At 50.9% G+C, this 26,636-nt stretch overlaps 1 protein-coding gene across 5 annotated transcripts in view; it reads right to left on the bottom strand.

The window, feature by feature from the left end:
- The window catches only part of RYR1 (ryanodine receptor 1), a 127,992-nt gene that overhangs the window by 340 nt on the left and 101,016 nt on the right, over positions 1–26,636 (bottom strand). For all 5 annotated transcript variants that reach the window (XM_055554322.1, XM_055554325.1, XM_055554323.1 and 2 more), the window contains 16 exons: positions 16,353–16,694; positions 12,328–13,134; positions 11,518–11,588; positions 10,773–10,926; positions 9,664–9,750; positions 8,172–8,423; positions 7,178–7,308; positions 6,050–6,092; positions 4,456–4,586; positions 4,297–4,357; positions 3,463–3,609; positions 3,052–3,186; positions 976–1,132; positions 497–561; positions 306–406; positions 69–120 (listed from right to left, as the gene is read on the bottom strand). In XM_055554322.1, coding sequence (XP_055410297.1) covers positions 69–120; positions 306–406; positions 497–561; positions 976–1,132; positions 3,052–3,186; positions 3,463–3,609; positions 4,297–4,357; positions 4,456–4,586; positions 6,050–6,092; positions 7,178–7,308; positions 8,172–8,423; positions 9,664–9,750; positions 10,773–10,926; positions 11,518–11,588; positions 12,328–13,134; positions 16,353–16,694 — 2,736 coding nt within the window. The remainder of the gene's footprint in view (positions 1–68; positions 121–305; positions 407–496; positions 562–975; positions 1,133–3,051; positions 3,187–3,462; positions 3,610–4,296; positions 4,358–4,455; positions 4,587–6,049; positions 6,093–7,177; positions 7,309–8,171; positions 8,424–9,663; positions 9,751–10,772; positions 10,927–11,517; positions 11,589–12,327; positions 13,135–16,352; positions 16,695–26,636) is intronic.

Here is a 26,636-nt window from a genome sequence, read left to right as displayed (position 1 = left end):
TGCTGCCTGGCCTTATATTAAAATTCACCACGTCCCTGCCCATTGTCCTTCCAATAACACACCCTTACCTGGCCCGTGTGTTCTGTCTCGTCCTTGTTTATCAGATACATCAGGAAAAACCTGGGGATGGGAGGCAGCAGTAGACAGGTCACGATTTCCCTTACTTTCTCCTGATTAGCTGGCTGGGAGTCCACCCACATGGACACCACACCCTCGCCCCAGACTAGTCAATAGTATCTCCCTCCCCTCCCCGCTGTTGGGGGCCACGCCCCACCCTCCTGTTTGGCCAATGGGCCCACACTCACATGTAATTGGCCAGGTTGTGTTCCTCCAGTGTGTGAGTCTCGAACCCATGCGGTGTCGAGTCAAAGTAATCACTGCCGATACCGCAGATGAAGCACTTGGTCTGTGTGTGGCAGGAGACATCAGAATCGAGGTCCGTTCCACCCCCTAGGGTCCTGTAATCCCTCAGGGTCGCCCCTCAGACATGACCTACCTCCATATCTTCCTTCACTTGCTCTTGTTGGTCTCGGAGCTCGCCAAAAGCGTCAATGATCAGACCTAGGGGGTTGGGGGGAGTTGCAGGGCACACATCAGTGTCTAACTTCTCACCTAATTCAGGCTTCCCCCTCTTCTAGCTATCTGCCTTTGAGTCTTGTACCCCATCTCTCTAATTTCACCCCACTTACTAAAAATAATACCTAGTGTTTACTGAGCACTTACCATGAGCCAGATACTTACCACCTATGAATTAACGTAATTCTCGCAGCAACTTTATGTGGCTAGTATAATTAATATCCTCATCTTATAGATGGAGAAACTGAGTCTCAGAGAGGTCACTTGCCCAAAGTCTCACAGTAGAGGGAGGTAGAGTGAGGACATGAATCCAGGCTGACAGATCCTGGATTTGTACGCTAAAGAGCTAGCCTGCCTCTGGACACAGCCCCCACTCCCAAGACCCTGATGAGCACTGACCCTGGATAATGGCCAACAGGATGACGATGACGAAGAAAAAGAAGGTGATGTCGAAGACCACCCGGTACAGCTCATATTCATCGCCTGCTGGGTCCTCTATCTCGTCCCCAATTCCCCCACCAGCTCGGACACCCACGTACATGTGGAAGAGGTAACACTGCAGGGGCAGGGTGAGAAACACGAGTCGCGGGTTCAGTCTTTGACATTCACTGAGAACCTACAGGGCGCCAGATTGGCTGGAGCAGGGCACACACGGCAATGACTGAGACAGCCCTGAACGCTGCTCTTACAGGGCTCACAAGCTTGGCATCAGATAGTGACAGCCCAGAAATGATCAGGGTTGTGATAGGGAGGGCTCAGGGCCAGGAAAGCACAGTGTAATCATGGCCAAGATGGGGGAAGCACAGGAAACGTTGAAGTTTTGAAAGCCTGACCCCGCCTGGGTGATAGGGTAAGGCTTCCTAGAAGAGAGGACATGTGTGAACTGGAAACGTGAAGAAAATGTTAGGTGGGAGAGAGAGTTCCAGGCAGAGAAAACCACATGTGTTTCGTCACTGCTGGGGAGGAAAGAATACATCTTGCTCCTGTGAGGAACTGAAAAGAGGTTCAGTGAGGCTGGAAATAGAGTTCCTGTGAGCAAGAGCAAGGAGAGAAATAAGGGCCAGCTAATGGTCACGGAGGGCTTCCTGTAAGAGGCAGCATTTAAGTTGAAGATGAGGCATCAAGTGAATAGGCGTGTGTACGTAGGGCCAGGGAGAGGGCGGGTGGAGAGACTGTCAGATGCAAAGGGCTTGGGTTGGGAGGAAACACATGATTTTAGGGGAACTGAGGGAGGCCCAGGCAGCCAGAGAGCAAAAGGCAAGGACTGTGGTTAGACTCAGGCCAGGCTAGTTTTCCCCTGGCTTTGTACACCATGAAGGCACTGGGGAACCACAAGAAGGTTCTGAGCAGAGGGAAGGACATGGTCTGCCTGAGACTTGGAAAAGACCTTACACTTTTTTTTTCTCTGTGTCTCTAGGAAGTGAGAGAACCCAGTGGTCTTGGGTAAGAGCTAAGACCAGTGACTGGTGGGAACAAGGCTGAGTGACAAGACCAAGTCTGGTGGGGCCTCAAATATCAGACTGAGGGACCAGATGGGTCCCGTGAGCATAGTGCCAGATTACAGGCCATTCTGAGATAGAGCACTGGAATGATTCTTTCAACTGTGACCCCTGCCTATAGTAGGTTAAACTCAATTTGGGTGATGACCACCACTTATTAGAAGAGAAGAGAAAATAGAAACATGCATGGCATAAAACTTTTCCTGATAGATAATGATGATAGTAGCTCATGTCTATGGAATCCTTAATACCTGTCAAGCACTATTCTAAACTTTTAAGTCTTTGATGGTCAGGGAGCATCGTATGTGCTCAGCTATGTCCAACTCTCTGCGACCCCATGGACTGTAGCCCACCAGGCTTCTCTGCCCATGGGATTTCCCAGGCAAGAATACTGGAGTGGGTTGCCATTTCCTTCTCCAGAGGATCTTCCCAGCCCGGGGATCAAACCCGTCTCTCCTGCATTGGCAGGTGGGTTCTTTACCGCTGGGCTACCAGGGAGCATCACTGAGTTCTAAAAGCAACCCTGGGATATAGGCTCTATTATTATGCAACCATTCCACAGGTGAGGACACCAGAGCGTGGGAGGTAGAACTATCAACCCCAGGCACTGTGCTTGAGCACCTTTCCAATGATAATACCTTGAAAAGCTCAAATACTACAACGGTGGCTACCATTCCTTGAGGCAGTGTTCCAAGTACCTCACAAGGGTCAGATCACTTAACCCCGGAAATAAGTCTGCAAGGTAGGTTCTATTACTTTTTTTTTTTTAATTTGGTTGCACTCTCTGGCATGTGGGATCTTAGCTCCCTGACCAGGAATTGAACCCACGCCCACTACCTTGGAAGGGGGAGTCAACCACTGGACAGCCCAGGAAGTCCCAAGGTAGGTCCTACTACTAACCCCCTTTACAGATGGGAAAACTAAGGGTCAGGGACGGCTGGTAACAGATCCAAGAGCGTGGGGGGGTGGAGCTCACTGTCATCATGTCGTCACACTTCATGTCAGGTTCATCCTCATCCTCGCTCTTGTTGTAGAACTTGCGGAAGAAGTTGAAGGCCACCACGGTGTACAGGTAGACCACCACCGCCAGGAGGCCCACGGTCATCACCAGCTGGGGGCGGGCAGGGGGCGGGTCAGCTCCACGCTCGGCTTGCCGCTCCCCCATGCCCACCTTCTCTATTGTTGCCCCACTTCAGCCCAGATGGCCCTCCTGCCGGGGTCTCATGACCCACATCCACCCTGGCTCAGCCAGCCCAGCCTTGCCCCTCCTCACCCAACCCTGCGCCCCCCTCATCCGAGCTGCCCAGCCTTCACCCTCCATCCCTCCTAAGGGACAGCTAAGGTGGCCCCTGCCAGGTTCACTCCACTCGGGCAGATCCCTCCACACCTGCTTCCCATTGTGGGTGACGGAGGAGAGGATGGTGCGCAGCGTCTTGACCCCCATGGCGATGTCCAGGAGGTGGGCGGCAAAGAAGAAGTTGTTGTAGTGCCCGAGGAGGGACATTACCATGTACCAGCCCAGGTACAGGAAAGACTGTAGGCACACAAACCAGGGGTCAGCGGGCATGCATGAGGGTCAAGGAGCACTCTGGAGGCCCAGGACCATTCAAGAGCATCGGGAGTGCTCTGGTGGTCAGGGTGCCATCTCTGGCTAGCAATTATTTGAAGGATCAGGAACACTCTAGAACAATGGAGCACTCGGTGTGGGAAGCCATTCTTCGAGGAGCTGGGGAACCCTCTGCAGAAGGATGTAGTCTGGGAATGTAAGTGTGTTCTGGGTCTTCCGTGGAGGTCTAGTGGCTAAGAATCCACTTGCCAATGCAGGAGACACAGGTTTGATCCCTGGTCTAGGAAGATTCCACATTCTGTGGGGGCAGCTAAGCTTGTCCACCACAACTACTGAGCCCACGTGCTGCAAACTACCCTGCAACTGGAGAGCAGTATCCCTACTCGCCACAGCTAGAGAAAGCCTGTGTGCAGTAGCAAAGACCCAGTGCAGCCAAATTAATGATTAAATATGAAAGAAAATGAATTAAGGAAAACAAAACAAAGAGTGTGTGGAGGGTAAGGAGCCTTAGGCAGGACTGAGGGTGCCCTAGGATCAGAAGTGCGCAGAGCTCAGGAGTGGGTCCCTGGTCAGGGATACCTGGGGGCAGAGCCCCCAACCCTCCTAGCGCCCTTCACCTGCAGGCCCCTCCCCCACCTACGGGGCCCTCCTCACATTGTCTGTGAAGATGACCCCGAACTTCCAGATCTGGTACTTCACATCGATGGACATAAGCCTGTAGGGCAGAGAAAACAAGGATGGCCAGATGCTGGAGAGTCAGACCACGGCCACCTGCCCCAGGCCTGGGGGTGGGGGCAGTCCTCCCTGGCTCACCAGGTGAGCAGCCCCGGGGGTGGTTCAGGCTTGCGCTCGTTGTGGGCTGTGATCTCCAGCGTGGCCAGATCCATGCCCAGCAGCTCGGCGATCCGCTCCCGCCCATAGATGTCCCCATGCTTGTCCAAGACCTGCACGGGGAGCATGGAGCTGTGCAGACACGACTGGAGTGGGGTAGGTGGTGGTCTGCTCTGTCGGGGGGAGGTCTGGGGACATTCTGAACTTTGTGTGAGAGATTGGGGGTGCATTTTTCTGGGGAGAAGGGCCAGAGCTTTCTTCAGATCCTCAGGGGTAGGGTCCAAAAGTAATAAAGTGCTCCCCACCAGTTAGCTCATTAGCCAAATTAATTGGGATAATTTATTATAATTAGGCAGGTAGGCAAGGAATTCTATATAACTATATAACCTATATAACCCTATATAATCCTATATAACTGCCCCCCAACCCCATCACTGATGAATTTTTCTCCTCCTGCTCACCCTCTCACTCACTCTGCTCCAGCCCCACTAGCTTCCCCACAGCTCCTCAAATACTCCAGGCACATCCCTGCCCCAGGACCTTTACAGCTGCCATTCTCGCCCTGCCCAGGACACACTTCCCCCGGATTTTCACCTGCCTCACTCCCTCACCTCCTAATCACCCTGCACAAAAGAGTAATCTCTCTGGGCCAACCCCCACACACTCCTCCCCGCCCCGTGCCGTCTTTTTCTCTCCTACAACACTTATCACCATCTGAACATTATAAATGTGTTCCTCATCTGTCTTTCCAACTTAAGGGCCAAGATGTGTTTACTGCTAGGAACCCTAGTACAGTTCCTAGTAGGTAGGACTGACTAGATACCCAGGAGGTACTCAATAAACTTTTGTTGAGTGAATGAATGATTCTAACAGCCAACACTTGTCTAATGTCTTTTTTTGCGCCAGATACTGTTCACGAAGCAGGTCAAACAATCTTTACAACAACCCAGTGGGGTCAGCCCTCTTAGTACTTCACTCAACATGATGGAAATTGAGGCACAGAAAGGGTGACACACCCAGGAATGGAAAAGCAGACAAGGGACTTCCCTCATGATCCAGCGGATAAGAATCTGCCTTCCAATGCAGGGGACATGGGTTCTGTCTCGAGTAGAGGAACTCAGTTCCCAAGACCGCAGAGCAGCTAAGCCTGGGCGCCGCAACTAGAGAAGCCTGAGTACAGCGATGAAGATCCCAGGTGCCGCAACAATGACCCAATGTGGTCAAATTAATTAATGAAATATTAACAAGAAAGAGAAAAGCAGACAATCCAGCACCAGAGTCTATGTACTGAAGATAAGATGCCTTAGCTCCTCCCTCAAAACTAATATTCATGAAGTATTTACTGTGCGGCAGGCACTGCTGAGGTTGTCACATGCATCGTCTCATTACAGGGGGGCGTGGGGGGTGATTATCATGCCCATTTCCAGACGGGCAAACTGAGGTGCTTCTCAGAGAGGCAAAGCCCCTTGCCCAAGGCTGCACACAAAGCAAGTGCTTGACTGGGCTCGGATGGGCTGGTGGCATCAAGGGACCCAGCTGGGGAGGACCTTCGACCTCCCCTTTCGCAGCGTCTCACCTTCCGCTTGACAAACTTGTCCCAGTAGTTGCTGGGGAAAGACCTGCCAAGAGAAAGAAGCCACAAGATGTTAGGGGAGGAAGGAACAGGAACTGCCAGCCAGACTGGGGTGGGAGTGGGGTAGGGGTGGGGTGGGGTTGGAATTCCAATGCTTTTCTCACAGGGGATCCCAGACAGTGGGGTCAACCTCTCACTCAGGATCAGGCTCTAAAGACCCCAGGCCAGGTGACGCTTGTCCAAGGTCAACCTTAACATCCTGCCCCCACCCCAGGACCCGCCGCTGTCATCGGTGGAGCCCAGGTGACGGGGATGTACAAAGACCTGAACTGCACTCAGAGGGGAGACGGGGAGGCAAGAGTGTGTGATGGGGGTCGGGGGGAATTGAAGCCAGCAGCCTGGCCCCGCTCTGGCGTCCAGGGAGCAGAGGGCTTTCTCATGCTGTTTCATTTAATTTTATTTGATGCTTCTGGCCCTTTATTTACCAGGTTTTGTTTTGTTTTTTGTTTTTGGCTCCTGCAGCATGAGGCATCTTAATTCCCTGACCAGGGATCAAACCCACGCTGCCTGCATTGGAAGCATGGAGTCTTAACCACTGGACTGCCAGGGAAGTCCTGACCTGGTGTTCTTATTCTAGACATGCCTCCCTCTCAGGATGCAGCCTGGCTGTATGAACACGGAAGACGGGACTTCACCTGGGGAGAATGGGATGGGCTGGGAGTGCTCTTTGGGGGTCCAGTGTCCCACCACATTGCCCGCATAACCCTCATTTCCTCTCTGGGCTCAGTTCAAAACACAAATGATTTCATCATTTTCCCATTCATGACACCTGGTGAGAATCCTGCGTGAGGATGGAGTTTAAAATGCAGCTCCTGGGCGCCTCTGGAGACTCACTTAACCAGAATCTCCTGGGCTGGGGCCCCGGGAATCTCTACGTGTCACCAGCACCCCCACAGGTACTTTAATGCACAGGCAACCGGTGTGTATTACAAAGAGGAAGGTGGAGGCTTGGAGAGAATGAGTCAGGATCGGCAGCACCTGGAACCCCAGGCTTTCCAGGCCTGGGCTGGGGATGGAGTGGTACCCCAGTTCTGCTTCCCCCACCCACTACGGGGGCTGCTGAGCCCTTACGGAGTGTTGAGCACCAGCCGGTCCCACTGGCCTTTCACGTCATCGTCCTCAGGCTGCTCCGTGATATAGAGGCCGTCAAACTCCAGCTTCCGGGCCAGTTCCTTCTCCCGCTTAAAGATCACCAAGGGCACCTAGTGCACGGAGGCAAACAGGGTTGTGGAGGGGGGAGTGTCAGGAGACCACAGCCTCGGCAGGAACAGGGATGTCTTGCTGGAGCCTTCATGAGACCCCACAGCAGAGCTGCGCTCCCAGAGTGATCAGGGTAGTAGCGGTGGGGAAATGCAATGATAAGGTCAGGGCTGGGATGCGCAAAAAACCCAGGAGGGCCCAGAACTGGTGCCTGCTGCAGTCGGTGGCCTCCCAAGGGAAGGAGGAGGAATGAATCAGGCAGGTGAGAGGAGATCAAAGTAGGGCAGAGCCTTCCAGGCAGAGGGAACTGCACATGCAGACGTTCGAAGCCCAAAGAACTCTGTTCGTCCAATTGTAAAGTATCAAGATTAGCTGGACAGTCAGCTCCCATGGAACTCAAGTGGAAATTTTTGTAACACAATTTATGGGGCATCACGAAGCTTCGGGCACAGTTATGTCAGAATCCACATCCCCCTATTGGCACCCAGGCTGTGTCTGAGGCCCGCACACCCTCACAGATTCACCAGCTGACCAGCACGTAGAGTATGACACGTAGTCCCAAATGACAAATTGTGCTTCTTGATCCAGAAATTAACATCAACATGGGACCCATCTCTTCAGTGTGAGCTGCATCAGTTCCCAGTTTGAATATCACACTTGCTAAAGAGCCCAATCCTGTATTCAGCCCCTGGCCTTACCCCAGCCCTAGGTCCCCTTTGTCCCAATGCCGTGCACCATACCCCAGCCCCCGTCCCAGATCCTCTCAGCCAGGGCCCCAGTTCATGTTCTCCCCTCTCCACCGCGCACACACACACACACACACACACACACAGGTCCCGGCCCCAAGGCTGTGGTCATGACCCACCTTGAGGCAGTTGTAGCCAATGATACAGAGAAAGGCCACCAGCGTATGCAGAAGGCTCAAGCACCGCAAGGCAGGCTCCATGTAACCCGTGCTCTCTTCCAGGAAGTAGTACACCATGTTCTCATCCTCGTCGCCCTCTGCTTCCTCTCCAGCCCCCGAGCCCCAGCCAGAGCCGCCACTAGACCCTGCTCCTGGCAGGCCCCCAGCTGCTGACCCCTCCATGTCATCCTCCCCGGGTGGAGAGTCAGAGACCTAAAGCGGGGGGAACAGGTCAGTCAGGGTGGGGACCAGGGGTCCTGGTACCTGGTCCACCACAGCCTGAACCCACAAAGCAAATGAACAGCCTCCATGCCTGAGGTTTGGTCTGGGCCCCTGTCAGAGGCAGTCTCCACAGGACTGTCAATCAAGATCAAGGGGCAGGTCCAGGATCCTAGCTAGCAAATCAGACTCTGTTCTGGGAATCTTGACTATTGAACTGAGTGACAGGAGAACTGAAAACAGAGTTGATTTGTCTTGATAGTAGAGCCTTAAAGAGAGGCTAATTTTAATGTGCACACACACAGATATATCAGGGTCTTCCCAGGTGTCACTAGTGGTAAAGAACCCACCTATAGATGCAGGAGACATAAGAGACACAGGTTCAATCCCTGGGTCAGGAAGATTTTCCTGGAGGAGGGCATGGCAACCCACTCCAGTATTCTTGCCTGGAGAATCCCATGGACAGAGGAGCCTGGCAGGCTACAATTCATGGGGTCGCAAAGAGTTGGACTTAAACGACTTAGCACACATGCATATATATATCACCTTGTGAGATCTTAGTTCCCCAACCAGGGATTGAACCCAGGCTCTTGGCAGCAAAAGAGGAGGCCTAACCAGGGACTGACAGGGAATTCCCTTAACACTAACATTAATACCAATACTAAAATTAGTGGTCGCTATCATCTATTCATACAGCATCTTTATATGCCAGGTACTATTCTGAGAGCTTTACATGTGTTTTTTTGTTTGTTTGTTTGTTTTGGCAGCACTGTATGGCATGTAGGATCTTAGTCCCTGAACTGTGAGAATTGAGAATTAATTTAATTAAAAGAATTCCCATAAGCTTCCCATTGCCTCCTCCCCACAGATTTCTCTTTAGCTTATGTGAAAGCAAAGAGAAGTAACTGAATTGGTGGGTGCTGCAGAGAGGGCAAGGCCTGCACCCAGAGGCACAGGGCTGGCCAGTGGCAGAGCTGAATGTGGAACCCACAACCTGTTCGCTGTTCTAACTCCCCCGGGCCCTCAGGCATGTGTTCCAGATGGACCCAGATACCTATACTCACCCCTATAGGGTCTTAAGATCCACGTGTCCGGCCTGACCCTTCCCCAGGACCCTGAGCCCAATCCTTTGTCCCTAGTGAATTTCAAGGGCCCTGGGGACCTGTTGGGACTGAACCTCCCATCCCACAGTCCAGATCAGCACTTGATCCTCCCAGCCCCTCTTGACCAGCACCTTATAAAACAGCAGGATGAAGTTGATGGCAAATGCCAAGAAGAGGGCAAGGAATCGCAGGGTGTAAAAATTCCTTGAGAGGTAGTTCTAAGATGCAGAGAGAAAGAAAAAGACAGAGCTCACAGTCCATCCTCTCCCTTGGAGAATTTATCCCAACATTCACCCACAACCCAAGCACTGGGGTCCTGAATAACTCGTCCCACAACTTCCCATTTATTGAGTGCTTACTGTATACCAAGACCTGGGCTAAGTGCTTTATCTACATGAACTGTTTAGTTCTGCGCTGATGTGCCCACTTTCTGGATGAGGAAACGGAGGCTCAGGGAGTGAGCTGTCTTGTTCAAGGTCATGTTGGTAAGAAGTGGCAGGCCTGGGCTTTGAAGCCAGGCAGTCCAGCTCCAGAGTCTACCCTCCCAACCCCTCTGCCATGCTGCTTCCAGGACAAGGTGGCCTGGTCTGCTTTACCCCGGGAAGAGGACATCTATTCCTAACTCTCCTTTCCTTTTTTCCTCTCCATTGCTCTCTCCATTCCCTGTTCTTTCCCCAAATCCTCACAGGACCCCCCTTTTGTCCAGCATGTTTTCCTCAGCCCCTCATGTCAGACTGGCCTGGAGAGGAGACAGGACAGGTGGAGCCCTGGGCCCTGCCCTCCCAAATTTCACCCTCCCTTCTTCTGGGCCTGGATGAGGAGGTGAGTCTCCCTCACACCTCCCCCCACCCCCTGCACAGGAGGAGCTGGGGCTTGTGTGGCAGCTCCCACCTGAAGGCTGAGAGCCAAGAAATAGGCCATGGCTTCAGTTGGATTTAGCTCTGGATAGAGGATGGAGGGGGAAATCGAAGCAGGTAGTCCCAGGTGTGCAAAGGCATGGAGGTGGGAATAAGGACTGTGAGCAGGGAGAGGCTGAGGAGCCAAGGGAGGACCACCTGAAAATGCTGCCCTGTGCCCAGGTCCTGCTCTCTCTGGGGACATCTCTGCCCTCTGCCCCGACTGGCTTCCCCTCAGAGGTGAGCTGGGCACAGGTGGGCTCAAGAACAGGGTGGGGGCAGAGGTCGTGTGAATGCTGGGTTTCCCTGAGAGGGGGCTTCGGATGCCCTTGCTGGGTCCTCACCAAGAACTTCACCCGCTGTACTTCCAGTTCTCCCCAGAATTCCAGGCCTGCACCGCCAGCTCCCTCCTTCTTTGGAGGGGGTGGAGGGGGAGCTGCCTTCTTGGGAGGTTCTTGTGGGGTCTCGGGGACTTCTTCCTTCTCCCCATTCTCAGCACTGCAGGGCAGGACACACAAAGAATGAGAAGGTGCCTGGGAAATGCATGCATGTATTCATTCAAAGCCAAGTGTGGGGCCCCTCCCATGCCTGGCCCAGGTCTAGATGGTGTTGTGGACATAGTGGTGAGACCAACCTCTGGCCCTGTCTTCAAGGGGTGCGGGTCCAATGGGGTTCAGACCCATCACCAGACAGTCACAGCCCAGAGCAGTCAGGGCTGGGATGGGGGAAGCTCAGAGGTTCATGGGAACCCTGAGGAGGAAACACCCCTTCATCTTAGCAGGGGAATCAAGGTAGGCTTCCAGGAGAAGGAGATGGGTGAGCCAACATGGGAAGGAGGAGGAAGGCTGAGACCAAGCATGGGGAAGGGTGCTGCAGGCGGAGGGAACGGCTGGTAGAAAGGCTTGTGGGGAAGAGAGGAGCATTTCTTCCTCTACCATCTTTCACAGAGGCCCTCCTCTGGGTCTGGGCTTGGGCTGAGTGATGCTGAGGTCACAGGGTGACCAGGACAGCCTCAGGCCCTGACCTCAGGAGGCTCCCAGTCCATGAGGGAGTGATAGGGGCTGGGCCCTTGCACCTGAGGCCACTCACTCAGCTTTCTCCGGCTCGGGCTCCGGCTCCGGCTCTGGCTCTGGAGGCAGCTGTTCTTCCTCTCCATCCACCTGACGGCCGGGCAAGTATCAGGGCAGAGCCCGCTCCCTCGGTGCCCCTCAGACCTGCCTATTCCTCTCCGTGTCCTTTCTGCACTTTTCTCCTAGGCAGTCTGAGGTGTACTCTCCTTCCACCCTCACCAGAAAAGGAGTATAATTCTCATTTTACAGAGGGAAACTGAGGCTCAGAAAGATGGAGCAGCCGTGACCAAAGCACTGTGCAGAGTCAGGCTGACTCCCAGTGGAGCGCTTCATCCCACAGGGCCTCTCATCACCTTGACAACGGCACCCCTACCTGCACTCTGCACTGAGGGCCTGAGAATGCTTTAGGGGCTTCTGTCAAGTGGGCTACTTAATTCCCCACAATCGCCTGTATCTCTGAGGGTCTTTCCCTCAGTGTCTCTGACCCCATCTTGGGTCTTTTTAGGACTTGATCGCCCTTCCCCTCTAATTTGGTCTCTGGATCGCTGGCTCTATTTGTTTCCAGATGTCTTTTTCTCCGTGGCTCCCAGAAACACTGCGCGTATTACCGGGAGCCTTTCTCCAGGTCTCCATCTCTGTGTCGGTCTTTGAGTGTGTCTCTCTCTTTGTGCGTCTCTGTGCATCTCTCAGGCCCTCTCACCGTCGTTTTTTGTTTTCCTTCTCTCTGTGCACTTCCACCCACCCTCTATTACAGTCTCTCTTCCCCTTTCTCACCCTCCTTCCTACTTCAGTCATTCCAAAGCCCTGAAGCCCTCGCCCGCCCTCTTACCCCCAGCTTCCTCTTGAGGATGGGCGAGCCCTCGGGCGTGGGCGGCTCCGCCGGCGTCGTGTCACCCATGTCCCCGAGGCCGGCCCCTTCGGGTCGGAAGGGCCCCCCATCGGCCACAGCAACCGTCCCGTCGGCGACTCCCGGGTCCTCCTGGTCCGCCACCTCCTCGTCGCCCGCACCCTCGGCGGCATCGCCCGCGCCCTCGCCCGCGCCCTCGCCGTCCACGTCGCCCCCGGACCCGGCTGGCTGCTCTCCGTGCACCTCGTCGCTCGTGGGGTCGGGCATGCCCGCCAGGAGCTCGGTCACCGTCACCTTCTTGGCGCCCTCCACCAGGCCGCCGCCGAAGAGAGAGCCCCAGAGCAGGCGCAGCGCGCCCGCCGCGGCCCCCGCGCCCGCCGCGCCCGCGCGCGCCAGCACGGCCCAGAGGAGTGCGGCCACCGCGGTTGCCGCCTCGCGCGCCGTGAGCCGCCGCAGCCGTCGCACGCGCCGCCGCAGGCTGCGGTAGCTGAGGCCCCGCATGGCCCGGTTCGCGGCCGCCACCAGCCGCGCCGTGGCGCCCGCCGCCGCCGTGGCCGCCGCGCCCTCGGGCCCCGCGGCGCCCTCCTCCCCGCTCTCGGCGCCCGCCTCCGCCGCGCCCGCGCCCTCGTCCTCGTCCTCCTCCGGCTCGCCGTCGGGCTCCGAGATCTGCGCGGCGATCTGCATCTCGAAGATGGTGTCCTCGCAGAAGCTCACGAAGAGCTCCATCTTCTCCGACTCGCCGCCCTCGTTCACCACGTCGAAGATGAACTGACGCTTCGACTCCTTCACCTGCAGCGCGGGGCGGAGGGGACATGATGGGGGCGCCGTCGGCGGGCACTTGGGACCACAGCGAAGGCGGCCGGGCGCTCGCTGCTGTTCTAAGCATCATCGTGGTTTTTATTTCTCGAGGAGTGCACCTGTATTGCGCTCGCTGTAGGTGCACTTGTATGAATTTCAACTGGGCCAGGGCCAGTATCCTGGCATTTTGTGTATAGTAATCAAAATTAATCCTTACAAACCATCCCAGAAGTATGGGCTGTTATCCCCATTTTACAGATGAAGAAGTGGAGGCCCAGAAAGTCACTTGATCAGGGTGACGCAGCCAAAAGGTGACAGGGGTGGAATTTGAATTCCCAACAAGCTGGCTCCAGAATCGATGTTTTTGGCTTCTTTGAGAAAGGGGGCGTGGTGGTTGAGGGCAAAGGTTCTGCAGCCAGCCTGTCTGGGTTCCAATCCCAATTCTACCACTGTTAGATGGAACTCTCTGGGCCTCAGTTTCCCCTTATGAGTTAATAGATGCTGAGTGCTTAGAACAGGGCCTGGCGCCTACGAAATGCCCTACGTGCCTGCTATCTCGGTATTGCTGTTTGAGCACTGGAGGGCCATGCAGACAGACATGGACTCCTGGGACCATGAGAAGGTGGGAATGGCAAGGAGTGAGCAGGAGGAAGTGAGTGTTTGGAGGAATAACACTAACAAAGAGTGTGCCCGTGGAGTGCATTTGAGGGGCAGAGGTGGGGGGCTGGAGCTCCCACAGCAGGTTCCAGAGTGTGAAGGACCAGTGATGAGCCACGGTTTCCTGCAGATGAAGGGATGTGCGGCCATCCTGGGTGCAAGGATGATGCAGTGGCTTTTAAGCCAGATTGGAGAGCAGGATGAATGTACAGTGATGCTTCAAGGGATACAGATGAGTGAGCAATATCTTGGGGGTTCTGGTGGAGTATGTGATGGGGGTCGATGTGCAAAAGCCTTGTGAGAGGGCACAGGGGCTTAGGGAGGTATCAGGTGTGAGGGGGCCAAGGTGGCATGGTAGAATGTGGGGGAGAAGGTGACCATGCTGGGCTCAGTGCGCTCTGTGGACATGGGAATATGGGGGAGGTGTGTGTGGACCTGGGCAAAACCAGGGATGGAGGCTGTAGGTGTGAGCTGTTGCTGTTTAGTCACTAAGTCGTGTCCAACTCTTTTGCGACCCCATGGACTGTAGCCCACCAGGATCCTCTGTCCATGAGATTTCCCAGGCAAGAATACTGGTGTGGGTTGCCATTTCCTTCTCCAGGGGATCTTCCTGACCCAGGGATTGAACCTGTGTCTCCTGCATTGGCAGTGGATTCTTTACCCCTGTGCCACCTGGGAAGTCCTGTAAATGTGGGAGGGGCCTACAGTTCATACAGGCTGTGTGTATGCACCACGATGCTCACGCCTCACGCAAGGGGACCCAGGAATAAGGGTAAGAGCACCTGGAACATGAGGGCAGGGTTCAGGGTGGGGTACAGGCCTGGGAGTGCATGAGCCAGGTCTCACGGAGGAGAATTGAGGGGCCCAGGGCTGAGGAGTTGATGGGAGTGCAAGCCTTATATACTGTGTGATGTGGGAAAGGTGTGCAAGAGCAAGTAGGAGGAGTGTGTGGGTTCCTGGGGGGGGAGCATCTGGGAAACCAAAGGGAAGTGGGGGGAGTTCCTTGATGACCCTGGGGTTAGGATTCTGTGCTTTCACTGCAGAGGCCTGGGTTCCGTCCCTGATTGGGGAACCATCCTGCATGCTGCATAGCATGGCCAAAATACAACAAAAAAAAAAGGAAGTCTGAGTGCAAGGGGCACACAGTCTTGGTGTGCATTGTGATTGTGAGCAGGAGGGCCACTTGGACAACAGGGGCTGAACCTGCAGGAAGGGCACGTGGGCGTGTGAGAGAACGGGGGATGGGAACCACGTGCTGGCTAAGTGTGTGAGGTGGACTGGGGGCATGCCAGGGCCATGTGAGTGTGCTCTTGGAGCAAGCAAGGATGTAAGGGACAAGTACTGTGGGCTGGGCATATTAGGAGCACATCAGGTCAAGGGGTAGGCTTGGCCACCAAGGACACGGGCGAGGGGGGCTCTTGTGAACATGTTGGAGAGGGCGGTCCAAGGGCTTATGGATAAGCATGGGTGTGCCAGGGCATGTGTGGGTGAATAAGTGAGGGGCAGGCAACCATGTGGCATGCTAGCGCTTCAGGAAGGCACACTGGCATCCTCAGAATGAGTGTGCAAGACAGGTGCACCCACAGGTGGGCCCACAACAAGTGAGATGGGAATTGTGTGTTAGGAATTCAGAGGGCATTTGGGGGCACACGTGGTGACTGGTGTGGAAAAGGAAATGGCAGCCCACTCCAGTGTTCTTGCCTGGAGAATCCCATGGGCAGAGGAGCCTGGTGGGCTACATTGCATAGGGTTGCAAAGAGTCAGATACGACTGAAGCGACTTAGCATGCATGCACGTGGTGACTGGTGAGGGGTGGGCCAGCATTAGGGCATCCCGGAGCCCTCAGAGTGAATGTGCAAAAGAGTGGGCATGGGCAGGTCAATGTCGAGAGAGAGCATATCAGGAGCTGCTGGGAAGGTGAGCAAGGCGGGTGTAACCACGTGGGTTCAAGGACACCGTGTGGGTACAGTTGCATCCGGACTATTAAGAGCTCCCAGGGTGAGTGTGCAAGAGGCAGGCGTGCTGTGAGCAGCCACACTGAGGGCATGCCAATGCTGCTGGTGTTGCCTCAGGGTATGTATGCTGTGTGCTCAGTCGCTTCAGTTGTGTCCAACTCTTTGTGACCTCATGGACTGTAGCCCCCCACAGGCTTCTCTGCCCATGCAGATTCTTCAGGCAAGAACACTGGAGTGGATTGCCATGCCCTCCTCTAGGGGATCTTCCCAACCCAGGCATCGAACCCTCGTCTGCTGCATTGCAGGCAGATTCTTTACTACTGAGCTACAGGGGAAGCCCCATATCAGGGTATGTCCATGTCTGCACAAGGTGGGCATGGGAGAGCCAGAGGTCTGCAAGGTCTGCAAGGGCACAGCAGTACCCATACAACGTGTGCAAAAGGGTGGGCATGGGCTTACACGAATGGAGCAGGGACCCAATGGGGTCTGCAAAGGAGATGTGCAAAGCCTGCACAGCCCCATGTGGGGTCCAGGCATGCGAGGGGCATGCCCCAGAAGCCCCGGGAGGCGAGCATGCACGTGCATGGGTCTGCTGACCTGGGGCATCTCCCACTGAGCGCGGTTGGTCTCCGAGATCTCGAAGTAGATACGCTCGATGCGGCGGGAGGCCCCCATGATCTCGATGCGGCCCAGGTAGGGCCGGAAGTACTCGAGGATGCTCTCCGCGAGCTCGAGGAAGTTGCGCAGGCGCGGGTCGTGCGGCACGTGCTCTGACAGGTTGGTCAGCAGCACCGCCACGTTAAAGCCGATGTCGCGGGCTGGCTCCTGGAAGCGGTTGGCGAACTCCTCACAGTCGATCATCTCATTCTCATCCGCTTCGGAGCACGAAAGCAGGAACTGGATTTCCGGACCGGTGAATTGCTTCTGACTGTCCATGGCCTGGCAGGGGGCGAGGGGGCGGGGGGGGTACGTGGAGAAGGAGGAGAGGTCAGAAGGGTGGCCTGGGGAGCCCCGATGCTCTTCCTGAAACCACTATGGACTTTTCATAAAGGCAGAAAAGTCCAGGATCATATAATCACCACCCAAGGCTGACACCCAGAGGTTGACATGGGTGAGACTGTACCAGTTATTAAAATACTGAATGCTAGGACTCCCCTGGTGGTCCACTGGTTAAGAATCCGTCTTCCAATGCAAGGGGACAGTGGTTCCATCCCTGGTGGGAGAACTGGGGAAACTAAGTCTATGCACCACAACAAAGACCCAACGCGGCTGATAAATAAATATTTTAAAAATTACTGAATGCTGCATTTCCACAAAGCTGAGCCACACATCCACTGTCAGAGTGAGTCCATTTTTCATTGGTGGTAAGCAACAGACTGGTTCAAGGAAAAGGAGTACGTCAAGGCTGTATATTGCCACCCTGCTTATTTAACTTCTGTGCAGAGTACATCATGAGAAACGCTGGACTGGAAGAAACACAAGCTGGAATCAAGATTGCTGGGAGAAATATCAATAACCTCAGATATGCAGATGACACCACCCTTATGGCAGAAAGTGAAGAGGAACTAAAAAGCCTCTTGATGAAGGTGAAAGTGGAGAGTGAAAAAGTTGGCTTAAAGCTCAACATTTAGAAAACGAAGTTCATGGCATCCGGTCCCATCACTTCATGGGAAATAGATGGGGAAACAGTGGAAACAGTGTCAGACTTTATTTTTCTGGGCTCCACAATGACTGCAGATGGTGACTGCAGCCATAAAATTAAAAGACGCTTACTCCTTGGAAGGAAAGTTATGACCAACCTAGATAGCATATTCAAAAGCAGAGACATTACTTTGCCAACAAGGGTTTGTCTAGTCAAGGCTATGGTTTTTCCTGTGGTCATGTATGGATGTGAGAGTTGGACTGTGAAGAAGGCTGAGCACCGAAGAATTGATGCTTTTGAACTGTGGTGTTGGAGAAGACTCTTGAGAGTCCCTTGGACTGCAAGGAGATCCAACCAGTCCATTCTGAAGATCAGCCCTGGGATTTCTTTGGAAGGAATGATGCTGAAGCTGAAAATCCAGTACTTTGGCCACCTCATGCTGACTCATTGGAAGAGTTGACTCATTGGAAAAGACTCTGATGCTGGGAGGGATTGGGGACAAGAGGAGAAGGGGACGACAGAGGATGAGATGGCTGGATGGCATCACTGACTCAATGAACATGAGTCTCAACGAACTCCGGGAGTTGGTGATGGACAGGGAGGCCTGGCATGCTGCGATTCATGGGGTCACAAAGAGTCGGACACGACTGAGCGACTGATCTGATCTGAAGATGTGAATTGATGAAACTCAGCACTCGTGTGCACACTTAGTTGCTCAGTCCTGTCCAACTCTTTGTGACCCTATGGACTGTCGCCCACCAGGCTCCTCTGCCCATGGATTCTCCAGGCAGGAATACTGGAGTGGGTTGTCATGCCCTCCTCCAGGGCATCTTCTCGACCTAGGGATTGAACCTGCATCTCATGTCTCCTGCATTGGCAGGAGGGTTCTTTACCACTGAGCCACCTGGGAAGCCTCCTAGCACTTAGGTAGCAGCTGGTAAAGGGATGCTGTCCCAAGCTCCCTGTTGGCCATCCTGCTCTCCACCCATCCTCCCACCCTCACCCCTTACAGTGGCACCTGTGGTCTGTACCAGAGGCTCTCTTGACCCTCTGGCTGCAGCTGGGAGCCACCCAGGTGGGGTCAGGGAGCAGGAGGAGAACGGAGTTGCGGCGTTTCTCTCCTTGGCTCCCTCCCTGTGCTGGTTGTATCTCTCCCTCAAAGGTCAGTCCTGCCATCCTGTCCAAACAGCTCCCTCTATCACCCAGTTAGATCCTCACTCTTTCCTCCAGGCCAGCCCCCTCAAGGCCAGGGCCCTGACTGATAGCAATACATGCCACCACCTCTACCCCTTCCCCAAGACCCTTTGGTCCCCCATCCTTCCATTTTCAGAATCTAGATAATTGGTACCAGACACAATGGAGGCCTCCAAATCTCAGCCGGGAATAAAGAGTCATATACTCATCACCCCAGAATTAACAAACGCTCACGATGACACATTTTCAACTACTATATTTTTAAGAACTGAAACATGCCAGCAGTGATTGGAGCCCTCTGTGTACCCTTCTCTTACTCCATTTCCCCACCCTCCCCCAAGGTAACCACTATCCTGGAGTTGGTGTATCCTTCCCAAGAACTATGTGTCAGGGCATTCCTGGTGGTGCGGTGGTTAAGAATCTGCCTGCCAATGCAGCGGACGTCAGTGCAATCCCTGGTCTGGGAAGATTCCACATGCCTTGGAGCAACTAAGCCTGTGCACCACAGCGACTGAGGCCCGCAGGCCTTGAGCCTGTCTCTGCAACAAGAGAAGCCACTGCATTGAGAAGCCTGCAAACCACCATGATGAGTAGCCCCTGCTCACCCCAACGAGGGAAAGCCTTGGGAAAAGCAAAGAAGAGCCAGTGCAGCCAAAAAGAAAATTAATTAATTTTTAAGAAAGAATTGTGTGTCACAAGGATGGGCCCAGAGGGTATTATGCTTAGTGAAATAGATCAAAGAGGAATATTGATGTTTTCACTTCTATGTGGAATCTAAAAAAAAAAAAAACCAAATTAACACAGGAGAAAACAGAAACAGACTCACAGATAAAGAGGACAAACTAGAACAAACCAGTGAGGAGAGGGCAGCGGGGAGGTGATTAAGAGGTACAAAACACATATAAAATAAATAAGCTACAAGTACATATTGTACAGCAAGGAGAATATAGCCAATATTTTATAATAACTTTAAATGGAGTATAATCTACAAAAACATTGAATAGCTATGTTGTACACCTGAAACTAACATAATATTGTAGGTCAACTCTACTTCAATAAAAAAAGAAGTATGTGTCAGTACTTCTACTGTCTATATCCTGTTGTTTATTTGGTATCCTGTACATTATTTTGATACAAAGATTGCTATTATAATCATGTAATTTTTTCATGCAACTGTGTGTTTTCAAGATCTATCCATGTTGATGTATAGGTCAGATGAATGCATTTTCACTGCTGTGTAGTATTCCTGTTTTATAAATACAGCCTTCTATCCGGAAGAGAAGGAGACTCCAGGAAAGAAAATCGACAACCATCATAGAAGAAGGTTTGATGACAAGACATTTAGATGATTTCCAGTTTTTTACTTTACAGACACTTTCATTGAATATTCTCATACTGCTCTCTGCTGCACTTTTTGCAAAAGGTTCTCTGGGGAAATCTTTTAAATGTTTTGACAGCACCCACAGTAAGAATGCATTTTATAATGTGACAAAAAAAAAAAAAAGATTTCGGGACACAACTCTGACTTTCGCTATGTAACGCGCTCGGCAATGTTCTCTTTTATTTTTAAAAATGCTGGTCATGACTTAACTAAATTAATTTCATGACCAACAGATGGTTTGCCACATGCAGTCTGAGAAACGTTGCTCTGGGTATGAACAGAAGCGAAATTTTCTGGCTCTAAAAAGTGCTTTGTAGCCAAGAACTTTGCAAAAATGCTTTCTAAATGAGTAACATGCTTTGCAAATCATGAAGGGCTCTAGAAACCACAGAGCGTGGAGACATAATCACACAGGAACTCTTCACCTTCTACTGTCGCTCCATCGACCTGACTCCTTTTCTTATGATAGTGTGACACTGCCCCTCGGAAAATCTGACTCCCCCACCCGGCTCCGCATGGGGCCCGGGACTCCATCCCCTCCATTCGTCCTGGACTATGCATGCTCTTGTGATCTGCTGCTCTCTCTTTGTCATTGTCCATTTGCCTGCCCCCTTCTTTCGAAACACCTTCCTCTCTGACTCTTGTCAGTTTCCTCTGCTGGAGTCTCCTCTTTCAGACCTAAAGGTTAAAGGGGCCCCAGGTCTGAAATCTTCACTCTTTTCATGAGATATACACACTCCATGGAGAGAGCCTTGAGGCTCAAGCCTCGGAAAGCCATCCCATGCCAATGATTGTGAAGTCTACATCCCAGCCCTGACTGCTCCCCAGAATCCATACACTTGACAGATGAAGCCTTATCTGACATCTCTGTGTGGAAAAGGCCAGACTGAACTCTTGATTTCAAAACCTCTCCTCCCACAGTCTTACCCATCTCAGGAATAGCATCACCACCCACCCAGGTGCTTAAGTTAAAATCTTTGAGTCATCCCTGATTCCTCCCTTTTATCTCACTACCCACACCGAATCCATCAGCAAATCTGTCAGCTCTGCTTTCAAAAGATCTAGGACACAACACTTCTGCCCCCTCCACGATTCTATCCCCCAGTAGAGGGTCACAGCAACTCTTCCCTGGTTTCTCCTCCTCTTCTCTCCCCAGAGTCTCTCCCCCACCCCCCATACACAGCTGGAGGGACCCTGTAAACATCCGAATCAGATCCCATCCCTCCCCTGCTCAGAATCCTCCCTTAGCTCCATTTCATTAAGGTTAAGAGTCAGAGTCCTCCCCACAGACAGCCAGGCTCAGCACATCCCCCCCATCACCTCTTAGACTTTATTTTTGCCTCTCTCCCTCTCAACAGCCATGCTGGCTTCCTCTGCACCCCTCTTGTTCCCATTTTTCAGCCTTTACACTTGCTGTTCCCTTTGCTGGGGAGGCTACAAACTCTCCTACCTTCACAGGGTAGCATTCAGCTCTCGGCTTCGATGTCCTCGGCCCTGCCTGACCACCCAATTTACAGGGCTGACTACACCACGCTTTGTTGCACACCACCTTGCTCATTTACTTCAGACCACAGGTTATAACCTGAAATTATCTTGTTTACTTATTTTCATCTGTCCCTGCCCACTGGGCTATCAGCTCTGAGGGTGGGGGTCTATGTTTTGCTCACTGCTACACACAGTAGGCACTCAGCACATACTTGTCAAATGAATTAAGCATTTTGAAAACCGAGAAGACTTTTTAACTCTGTTACAATTTTGGAAAATCAAGAAGTCCTTTTTTAAAAGAAGGCTGACTTTATCTTTTAAATCATAAAAATAATTGAAAAGCCTGTTGTAAAATATAAAGATCTGTACAGTTTGGGAAATCATATGATGCTTTGGGTTTGGGAAACCATGTGAAGCTGGGTAACAGTCTGAAATTTAGAAATGAGAATATCGCTATTTTGCAGTTTCTAATGAACTAATGTGTCTGGACATCAAGCACTGATGGTTGCTGACATCACAAAAGGAGTGATGAGGAGACAGGCTGTGCTTCTTAATGGATGTATGAAGCACCATAAAGGAAGGTGCTGGCAAAAAAAAATAAAAACCAAAACTCCAACCTGAGTTTGATCAAGCTTCGTGACCTAAGTCCCAGTTTGCAGGAAATGCAGGGGCCAGAGGAACAGATTAAATGACACCATAAGGTTACATCAGCCAGATCCAAAGGCAGGAAACTCTACAATTAACAGAGACGTATCTACGGATAGCCATGAGCTACATGTGGCTACTGAGCCATAGAATCGTGGCCAGTGCCAAGTGAGATGTGGCAACAGTATATACTTATGGATTTTGATGACAGTGTAAACAAAAGAATTTAAAATATCTAATAATTTTTAAATTGATTATATGTCAAAATATAATTTTGGTGGAGGAGGTTAAATAAAATATATTGTTTAAAATAATTTCATGTGTTTCTTTTCCCTTTTTTAAAAAGTGCAGGTACCAGAAATTCCTTAGCTGTATGTGTTGCTCCTATTGTATCTCTTTCTAAAAAACATTTATTTACTTATTTGGCTGTGCTGGGTCTTAGTTGCAGCATGTAGGATCTGGTTCCCTGACCAGAGATTGAACCTGGGCCCCCTGCATTGGAAGCACAGAGTCTTAGCCACTGGGCCACTAGGGAAGTCCCTGTGTTTCTATGAGGCATTGCTGCTCTACTGGGTCAGCAACCTGGGTCTCTAGCAGAGAAAATGCCAGGAAAGGAAAAAGTGAAGGAGGGACAGCAGTCAATAGAAGGAGGTTTAACAAAATAGCAACCAGGCCTCCCTGGTGATAGTGGCTCAGTGGAGAAGAATCCACCTGCAATGCAGGAGACACAGGTTCAATCCCTGGTCCAGGAAGGTCCCAAATGCCACGGAGCAATGAAGCCCGTGCACCTCAGCTATTGAGCCTGTGCTCTAGAGCCCGGGAACCACAACTACTGACACCCATGCGCTCTAGAGCCTGTGCTCCGCACCAAGAGAAGCCCTCACACCCCAACTAGAGAGTAGTCCACACTCGCTGCTGCTAGAGAAAAGCCCGCACAGCAACGTAGACCCCGCATGGCCGAAAAATAAAGACAGAAATAAAGCTGGTTTTTTTTAAAAGAGAAGAATTAGCAATCAATTGCACTAGGTGACCTTGTTTGGATGCTGCTTCAAAGAAATGACAAAAAGTTATATGTGATATTTTGAAGATCTGGAAATTAGAACACAGACCAGACATTTGATGATTTAATGAGCTATGGATCTTTTTCATTTGTCTTCATTGCTTTGTTTTCAGTTAGGGATGATAATGACACTGTGGCTTGTTAAATAAAAGGAAACCCTTTTAAGACCATATATTGGACAGCTCCATTGATATGAAGTGTCCAGAATAGGCAAATCTATAGAGACAGAAAGCAGATTAGCAGTTGGCAGGGGCCTGAGTGGGGGAAATGGGAAGTGACTGCTAAAGGGCATGGTGTTTCTTTTTTCGGGGGTGATTAAAATGTTCTAATATTAGATTGTAGCAATGGCTGCACAATTCTGTGAATACACCAAAAAATTCCTCCCATTAAATTATACCTTTTATATGGGTGAATTTGATAGTATATGAATTATATCTCAATAAAGATGTTTTTAAAAGGAAGTCTTGAATTCAGAGAGATGTACAAAAACATTTGCTAATAAAAAAAAAAAACACAAAGAAAACTACAAAATAGTGCTAAGAATAAATTAGTAGCCTGAGATATGTTTTCACCCACCAGGAAGGGCTTTCCAAACTGTAGTAGATGTTTTGGAATCTGCCAAGTACTTATCATTGGAGATGTGTTTTGCAAACTGTCAAGAACTCTGTCAACCATGAAGAGCTTGGGAAACCCTAAAATAATTCTGTATGTTTTTCAATGCAGATTTACATATGAAAGGAAATGCAGAAATAAATGCCTGGAGATTTGAACACCAAGAGGATAACCGTGGCAGCCTCTGAATGGGTTGGAGGTAGGGATCAAAGGTAACCTCAACCATAGCTATAAGTTCTGAATTTCTTTATGAAAGGAATGTACCCCTGTATTACCTATTTTGTTTAAAATTAATAAAAATATTTTAAATGATTTTCTACATAAAAATCAAATCTTGGACTTCCCTGGTCTAGTGGTTGAAAATCTGCCTGCCAATGCAGGAAACCTGAGTTCAAACCCTGGTCCAGGAAGATTCCACTTGCCACGGGGCACCTTAGCCCGTGTGCCACAACTACGGAGCCTGGGTGCTGCCGTCACTGAATCCCGCATGCTCTAGGACCCATGAGCCACAACTAGTGAGTTGCAACCACTGAAGCCCGTGTGCCTACAGCCTGTGCTCTTCAACAAGAGAAGCCACCGCAACGAGAAGCCCTTGGATGGAAACTAGAGAGTAGCCCCCGCTCACTGCAACTAGAGAAAGCACAGCAATGAAGACCCAGTGCAGCCAGAAAACGAAACTTAATTTAAAAAATAAGTTCTATGCATGTCCAAACTCCTCCCCACCAAAAAACAAATAAACAAGCCATCGTAAGCAAAGGCAAAGGACAAATGATGAACTAGGAAAGAGAAGTATACCTCATATCACTAGCAAAGTTATAAGCAGCACAATATATAAAGAGCTCCTAGAAATCAAGAAGAAAACTGCTAACATCCCAGTAGAAGAGTAAGCCAAGGATATAGTCAGTTCACTGAACAAGTAATACAAAAGAAGTAACGTGTGCGTGATAAGTCACTTCAGTCGTGTCTGACTCTGTGACCCTATGGGCCATAGGCCACCAGGACCCTCCGTCCATGGGATTCTCCAGACAAGAATACTGGAGTAGGTTGCCATGCCTTCCTCCAGGGGATCTTCCTGAGCCAGGGATTGAACCTGCATCTCTTACATCTCCTGCGTTGGCAGGCAGGTTCTTTACCATTAGTGCCACCCGGGAAGCCCAAAGTAATGTGTAAAGATGCTTCACTGCACTCATAACAGGATAAATGTGAATTAAAACTGCACAGCACTATCCTTTTTCACCTATCAGATTGGCAAAAATCCAAATATTTGACAAATGTGGTCTGGTGGTGAGGCTGTGGGGAAACAGGCAGCCTCACATGTTGCTTATGAGAAGGAAAAACAGAGGGCAAAATCTGTCCAAATGACAAATGCATTTACCGTTTAAGCCAGCAATCCCACTTTTGGAAGTCTATCTTCAGATATTACTGCACATACAAAATGATGTATGTACATATTGTCCTGGTCAGCATTGCTAGTGGCCCACAAGGAGCCTTCCTCAACACACTTGCTCCCATCTGCTGGAAACCTGTGGTACAAATTTACAATATCTGGGCTATAAACTGGCACCTTTGTACAGTGCACGGCTTGTACAAATATGCATGGCAGCCCTAATGAGAGCACGCGTTGTAATGGCAAAAGACTGGGCACAAAGCAAGTGTCCATCAACAGGGAATACTCAGAGACTTCCCTGGTAGTCCAGCGGTTAAGACTCTGTGCTTCCAATGCAGGGGGCATGGGTTGGATCCTTGGTTAGGGAACTAAGATCCCACACACCTCAAAGCATGGCCAAAAAAAATAAATAGGTAAGTAAAAATACCAATAAGAATAATAAATTATTTTTGAAGAAAATAGGAAATTATCAAATAAACCATAATATATACACAAAGTGGAATACTGGACACCTATAAAAAATAATCAGGACACTCCCTGTATCTCTAGATATACTGCAGGACTTCCTTGATGGTCCAGTGGCTAAGAATCTGCCTGCCAATGCAAGGGACATGGGTTCAATCCCTGATCCCAGAGGATTCCACATACCACAGAGCAACTAAGCCCGTGGCCACAACTACCGAGCCCACCTGCCCTAGAGCCCGTGCTCCACAGCAAGAGAAGCACTGCAATGAGAAGCCCACGCACCACAGCTAGAGAGTAGTCCCCACGACTGGCAAAGAGACTGTGCAACAACGAAGCCCAGAACAGCCAAAATAAGTAAAAATTGGAAAATAAATAAAATTATAAAAAATAATGGACGGCTGAATAATATTTCATTACATGTGTACACACACCACCTTCTTTTTTTGGTAGTACTTCTACTTAAAAAATTTTTTTAATTTATTTATTTTTAAATGGAAGGATAATTGCTTTACAGAATTGTGTTGGTTTCTGCCAAACATCAACATGAATCAGCCATAGGTATGCATACGTCCCCTCACAGACCACCTTCTTTATCCATTCACCCATTGACAGATACTAAGCCTGTTTCCACACCTTGGCTATTGTGAATAATACTGCAATGAACATGAGAGTGCAAACCTCTCTTTGAGATAATAGTTTCATTTCCTTTGGACAGATATCCAGAAGTGGGATTGCAGGGTCATATGGTGGTTCTAGTTTTAATTTCTTGAGGAATCCTCTATTCTGTTTTCCATAGTGCACCAGTCTACATTCCCACCACCAATGGTCAAAGGTTCCCTTTTCTCTGCATCTTTGCCGCGCTTGTTATCTCTCTCACTCTCTCTTTTTTTTATAACAGCCGTCCTAACAGGTGTGATGTGATATCTCATTGTGGTTTTTTTGATTTGCATTTTCCCGATGATAAGTGATATTGAGCACATTTTCATGTACCTGTTAGCCATTTGTATGCC

The sequence above is a fragment of the Bubalus kerabau genome, chromosome 17, assembly GCF_029407905.1.
Source record: "Bubalus kerabau isolate K-KA32 ecotype Philippines breed swamp buffalo chromosome 17, PCC_UOA_SB_1v2, whole genome shotgun sequence".
Classification (NCBI taxonomy): Eukaryota; Metazoa; Chordata; class Mammalia; order Artiodactyla; family Bovidae; genus Bubalus; species Bubalus kerabau.
The sequence above is the reverse complement of the archived record's forward strand: the minus strand, read 5'-3'. Positions and strand labels throughout refer to the sequence as shown.